Source organism: Octodon degus, unplaced genomic scaffold, assembly GCF_000260255.1.
Source record: "Octodon degus isolate 3935 unplaced genomic scaffold, OctDeg1.0 scaffold00064, whole genome shotgun sequence".
NCBI classification, from domain to species: domain Eukaryota; kingdom Metazoa; phylum Chordata; class Mammalia; order Rodentia; family Octodontidae; genus Octodon; species Octodon degus.
The window spans coordinates 1979377-1986420 of NW_004524640.1; the positions used below are offsets into that span (position 1 = coordinate 1979377).

General features: G+C 39.1%; 1 protein-coding gene across 1 annotated transcript in view; it reads right to left on the bottom strand.

Moving 5' to 3' along the window:
- The window catches only part of Abcc9 (ATP binding cassette subfamily C member 9), a 154042-nt gene that overhangs the window by 106962 nt on the left and 40036 nt on the right, over positions 1–7044 (bottom strand). The window contains exons 12-13 of the mRNA XM_004634654.2: positions 4566–4606; positions 3552–3694 (exon numbers count right to left, since the gene is read on the bottom strand). Coding sequence (XP_004634711.1) covers positions 3552–3694; positions 4566–4606 — 184 coding nt within the window. The remainder of the gene's footprint in view (positions 1–3551; positions 3695–4565; positions 4607–7044) is intronic.

Here is a 7044-nt window from a genome sequence, read left to right on the forward strand (position 1 = left end):
AGAAATACAAAATCTTCTCTAGAAATACAAAACACTTAAATTATTTCCTAATAAAGCAAAGTGGAGAAGTAAGGTAAGCATCCTAGGGGCTGGGGGGAACCCACTCTTACTTAAGTATTTAAGTTTCTAAAGGACAGTGGCTTTTCTTCTCTCTGTTTTACAAATATAGACTGCGTCGTTTTACCATAGAATGCTCAGGAAGCACAAATGATATGGGGTGCCAGGGGCTATGGGGACACAAGAAGCCAATAGCATTCAAGCTGGGAGGGAAGAGCAGATATGGGGGCCGGCCAAGTAGCTCAGCCAATTAAAGCACCTGCAAGCAGGATCAGGGGCCGGGGGTTTGATCCCCAGGACTGCTGTGCTAGCCCTGCCCCCAGGGAGTGCTGAGACAGCAATTGAGATTGGGCGTGGTAGCACCCACCTGTAATCCCAGCTCTTGGGAGGAGGTAAACAGGCGGATCACTATGAATCCCATCTAGTAGTGAGACCCTGAACACCCTATATACCCTTCCCTAAAAAAAAAAAAAAAAAAAAAGAACAACAGATAGGGTTCAGGCTTTTTATGGTATTCATTGGATAGATGTACATAATAAAATATATGGGGGATATTTTACATCGATATTTATTATTTTTATATATTTATTTTTCTATTTGTATATCCAATATATTCTGTTTCATATTTCTTTATTAAATAATATTTTGCACATTTTATTATATTGCATTTTCTATAGTACATGTAATTGTAAGATATATGTTATTATACATAACCTATTGTACATATATACATACATATACATATATAAATTCCAAGTAAGGAATACCACAAAGACTTTAGCTAATGATCCAAATCTTTTCTAAAGAAAAGACAGAACTTTCCTAGAGCAGAAAATTTTACATGGCGTGGAGTTTTCCTCTAGGAGGGAAGGCTCCAAATTTCCTAGGTGCATATAATCGTATATGGGATTATGCTTCAGCCCAGTCTAACCCACCAAATTCCTGAATGCATTTAAGCATGCAATGAAAAACTTCTGACTTCCACAGTGCTGAAAAGGAGATCTCAAAATCAGCTGACCAAAGCCTCTGATTATAAACCAGCTACTCAACTCACTAGAGGCCAACTGGCACCCAAGGCTGGTCAAGGTTCCCAGGCAAGGGAAAAAATGTCCAGCCCAGTCAAGACTGGGAAAATGCTTACTTGGGTTCCCAGAACCAGCACACAGTGGGAAAAATAACTGGCTTCCTCTCTTGCCTGGCTGTCTCTGTAGGACCAGCAAATCAACTGCTGGGAGTCATTTTAGAGAAGCAAGTTTTTATAAGCAGATTCTACTTGGCCTATGGCTTGGGAAAACTGGAACGGAGCCCTACAAACAGACTGGTCTTTATCAAACTGGCAAATGGATTTTCCCTGAAATGTACAGAAAGGAGAGTGCGATGCAGAAATCCACAGGGGATTTTTATCCACCCTCAGCTATCCTAGGATGTACTACAGTAAAACTATGTACTATGGATTTGGGGGAAATCCTTAAGTTGTTATCTTTTTTTTTTTTTTTTCCCAAACTCACTGAAAGTGCCTTTGATGTTTGGTAACCTCCTGATTTCAGAAGAATTATTTGCTTAAAACTATCCACTGCTTTTTATCTCTACTTGCAGTGCAAAATCACATTCCAGTTAACAGTGCAACCATGAAAGGGATAGCTGTTAAATGTGGAAAATGAAAACAAGGACCAAAATAGCAGGCTCTGGCCATTTATCACTTTTATTGTTTGAAGCATCGCCCCTTCCAAAGCACTGCCTAATTTGGAAGTGGTGCTGCACGGTGCAGTGCACGTTAGCTTCAGAAGGCAGAACAATAAGAACAAAATCTGAGGGCAGATGAGGCCAGAGGGCCTGAGCTTTAAACTGAAACAAGCTTCCGAAATGCTACTAATGACCTAACTCAGAGAGCGGGATCAGAGCTGTGTTCTGACACCATCATGTCCTAGGAGAATCCATTTGCAGCAGGATAATTTTTATGCATTTTAATTTTATCTGACATTAAGCCATTGGTAAGTCAATGCCAACTATTGACTAGAACTTGAGATTCTGGGGCTTCAAATTTTAAATAAGAGTTTTTCATTATACAAAGATACAGGAAAAATGATGTCTTTTTAAGACATTACTGCACAAGTTCTAGATTGCTGTCAGTAGCAACATTGTATTTCATGTAATTAAGGCATGAGTTTTTCAACTTTCCTTTAGCGGCGCAACCTTTGGACATTTGTTTCAAAGGTCAAATACACATGAGGATGACGGTCCATGAAACATATTGAGGTTGTACAAGGTTTGTAGAGATCAGGTAGCCAAAAGCAAAATATTACTTAAGATATCCTTGTTTTCAGTAAGTTCTAAGACACAGGTAGACTATGGTAATACAATGTAGTAGATGTGGCTTGGTAACATATTGATACTATACTCATAGAAATGGTGGAGAGAGAGTCCTGTCACATCACATCTATTGGATAGCTGTATATTACGGGAAATTTAGATGAAACAAAGTGTATAGTGATTGAAACACTACAGAAGGGGTTTTTTTTTTTTTTTTTTTTCAGTACTAGAGATTGAACTCAGGACTTTGCACTTGCCAGGCAAGCACCTACTCTCCTGAGTTATTTCCCCAGCTCTTATAGAAGTTATTTAAATGAGCAAAATAGTAGAATTCTTTGCAAGCTTCTCCATTTTCAGGGACTGATTTTAAATATTATTTTCTTTTTGCAGGCTAGACTAAATTTATAACAAACTTCACATGTTGGTGTAACGATTCCCTGTCACTGATGATGCACATATAAATTGGCAATGTTTCAGTAGAAAGCACTATGTCCATAACATTGTCAAGCATGATGGCACATGCCTGGAAGTCCCATACTCGGAAGGCTGAGTCAGGAAGATCACTGTGAGTTCCAGGCCAGCCTTGGCAACATAGTGAATTCAAGGCCAGCCTTTTGAACTGCATGGCAATACTCTATCTCAAAAATCAAAACAAAAAACAGAAAAACAAAACATGTAAATAAACTCAACACATAGATACTGTCTGACCTTCCACTACATTGGTAGAAAGCATCTCACTATATTCATCAAGGATTTTAAGCTGTGCATCAAACCTATGGAAGCCATGAGAAAAAAGTACAAGAAAAACAAAGATATTTACTTTATTACTATGTATATTAAGTAGAAAACAGAAACACTACAAATATCCAATAAAAAAATCAATTAATAGAAAAATTAATATATTTCCAAACAACGGACTATCTCATGGCCAGCAGTGAAGAGAAAATAAGAAAAACAAGAGGCGAACTAGGCAGTCAATAGCTACATAAATTTAACACCTTCCTTTTCAATAATTATTTTTATGTGAAATAAAGGACTAAATGTTCAGCTGCCAAAATTTTTACAATGGTCATCTCTGGGTAATGATTATAAAAGTTCTTTATTATACTTTTCCAAATGTAACAATAGGACACATATTATTTCTGCATTCAGTAAAAAAACACTGCAGAGATTTCTATGCATACCTTATGATGGCTTTGACTGCAAATCTGACCACGGTGGACAGCAGGAACAGCGGGGTGACAAGAATGTGGAAGAGAGACAGGGAGGCAAAGGCCTCTGCGGGCTTGAGGTTGTGGCCACTGGCATACGCATGCGTCACAAATGTCTGTGCAAAGAAAGGGTTGCTTTAAAAAGAGCCAAAGAAAGTCTGTAAGTTTATTTTCACAACTCTAGCAGTTCCCTTTGTGATAATATGTCCATTGCAACTATGTAAACAATTCCTTTATCGCAAACTCCTTCCCCAAAACAATACTATTGGTGCGTCCTAATGCTTGATGAGCCATGTTAGCAGTAAACTGCTAAGAAAGTCAAGACAGATTCTAGTTGCAGAATAAAAAACTGACTTCTGTCAAATTACTGAGCGGGAGAAGAACTCCCAGTCATTAACTGCGGGCCAGTCAGGACCTTTGCAATCAACAGTACTTTAATATTCTAAGAGAAAAGAAAATGTTCTGCTATTTCAGTGTCCCTAGTACAGGTTACTAAAACTACATGCAGAAATGTGAAGATTTATGCACATTTCTAAATATAATGTCAGTGGCTGGGTTTGTCATTTTAGCTCAAGATATAACCTAATTATTTCATATTTTCTAGTTGTTGATCTAGTACAAAGTTGTAAAAACATGGTGTATGGGAAACAGGTCATTGAGATTAAAACAGTTAATTCTCAACCGCTCTTAGTTCTTCTCCCAGGGTACATCTGCCAGCATTTGGAGATTATTTTTCATCATCATGACTGATAGTAGATAGAGGACATGGAGACTGGACAATATCCTAATGCTACAACACCCCTGATGATTAAAAAGCTATCTGGCCAAGGTGTTTGTAGTGTCAAGAGAAATCCTGGGCTAGAAAAATTTCAGAGGAGGAACAGCAGAAACGAAGCAATCTATATTACCACCCACACATTCTGTCTCATAAATCATTTATACACACTGACTTGGCTCCATTTCTAAAAGCAACGAAAGGCATCTTACAGCAAGGACAGCCGCTATGGGAATTGCTGCATTCATGAAGACTGTGGAAAGAAATCAGATACGTTAGTCTTGCTGAACTGTGAAAACATTTTCAGTAATATTAATTAATCAGCTATTATTGAACTTTCCTTGGAAACAGGAAGGACAAAATGCAATAAATAGTGTTTTGCCTGGGGTCCATGCATGTTTCCCGGTTGGTTTCCCCACGTCTGCAGTTATATGAGCTACCACAGATTAGTCTGCAGCAGAAACTACTCCTCCTTGTTAAAGAATTACAGAATAAATAAATTCATTCTTTTTAAAATGAAATCTTACAAACAAAATTTGGAGATGATCCTTCTTATGCAAATCATAAGAATTTCATGAGTGTACATTCTTTGGATTATTTTGTCTTTGTTTATGAAAAATATAATTTCATAATCGAAGAAGATAGTTACAACTGGTTATCTTGTTGTGTACTGTTGTCTTCAAAGCAGTTATTCAATATGAGACATAAACTCAAAAGATTCTTACAAAAATGAGACAGCTCAAACTTTCTCTTCAAAGAACCAAGACCAGTAGTATAAATAAAACAAATTAGCACATACTGACATATTTCTAAAACAATGGAATAGTACTTTGGGGAAGTATCTGAACATCTCCCTGTTTCCTATTTATTTCTCTTCTGCCTTGCTTACAATCTGTATTTTGTTTGGTCCACTAATTTAAATATATAAAATCAGGTCACTACACACATTAAAAATGAAAATTTGATATGGGCCCAAGATTGTTCTCCTGCAATGATATCAATTCTCACTTACAAAGCTTTAGTCAATAAAACCTTACCTAGGGTCTGCTGCTTATTTAAATATGTCTCTAAGAACACAGTTCACTGTGGCCTGATGAGTGTTGTATACTCAGCTAAAACCAGGAAAATCAATATTTCCTTCCAAAATACTATGGTTAAAAAGTCATAGTAAAAGCGAAAAGCCAAGGTGATGATTTATAATTATGCCATCCATAAATTACAGAAGAAAATCAGGCCATGCTCCTGCAGGTCGTCAGGCATCCTTGGTTATCAAATCCGAAACTTGTACAACAGTGAGAATGCACACATTGAATGGAGCGGGGAGGGGCCACATTTCTTCCTCTGCCTTCTCTTTCTGGCTACTGGCTACTTACTTCTAGTAAATCTGTTGTTTCTTTTACTGTCCTCATTTTCTACACTTCATTTCTATGCTTGCGGTTTTAACTAATTTCCTCTTGATGAGTAAGAAGAGGACAACTACTAACCTCTTTCATTTTAATGAAAAACACTTCAAGTATAACCTGTCTCACCTGTACCTGTACAGGACCTGTCATGTTATCATCATAAAGATGAAAAGGCAGAGGGCATGGTGGTGCATGCCTACAAGCCCAGGAATCAGGAAGCTGAGGCAGAAGGATCACTATGAGTTCCAGGCCAGCCTGGGCTATGCAGAAAGACCCTGTCTCAAAAAACCATACCAAGGATCAGGGAGACAGCTGAGCAGGTATAAGCACCTGCTGGGCCAGCAGAAGTTCCTGAGTTCAATCCCTGGTACCACTAAATAAATAAATAAAAATGAGGAGGCAAACCTGTAGTGCTGTGTAGTTGGCATCCAAACCTGAGCAGCCTGGCCACCTGTCTGGGCACCACTTTGTTCTCCTAATAAACAATTCCAAATGACTACGGTATGATGTTATCATCTTACATCCATTCTCATATGTAATGATGACAAGAACCCCAAATCATGAAGAGGAAACAGCTTAGGTTACACACAGAATTCTAAAGTAAGAGATTTTGGGATTAAAGCCCAGACATTGCTGTTCCAAAAGTCTCAAGATCTTTCTGCTTCTTTGTAGAAAATGTTAACAAAGTGAAGAGTAAAAAATAAAGAACAAACCCAAAGCGCAGGCCCAGCGAGTGAGTGAGACAACTGAGCCCGGGATCCTAAATAGACCCAGAGTGCAGGTCTAGCAGAGTGAGACAACCTGGGACCTTCTGGATCCTGAATAGACCAGGAGTGCAGGTACTGTGAGTGAGATGACCGAGGCCACAGGATCCTGGATAGACCCAGAGTGCAGGCCCGGCGAGTGAGTGAGATGACCCGGGCCCATGAGATCCTGAATAGACCCAGAGCACAGGCCCAGCATGGAACCCTTCAGCAGAACTCCTTGCAAAGAGGATAGAGGCAAGACCCACCCAGCTCATTCAGGAGCAGAACATCTTGCCAGAGAGACACAAAGGGTTCAGCTCTAATGGCTGCAGCAAAAAGAAGTGGAACACAGCAGCCAGATCCAAGCAACACCCACCTGGAGGAATCTGAACTTTGTAGATCCGGACCTGGTGCTAAGGTAATAACTCTATCTAAGCTCTACACCAAAGGTCAGACAGAAGACAGTGGTATACAAAATGACAAAGAGAAGGAACAAAATGCAGTCTCAGGCCCCGAGTCCACCCAGTACAACTGCAGAAGAC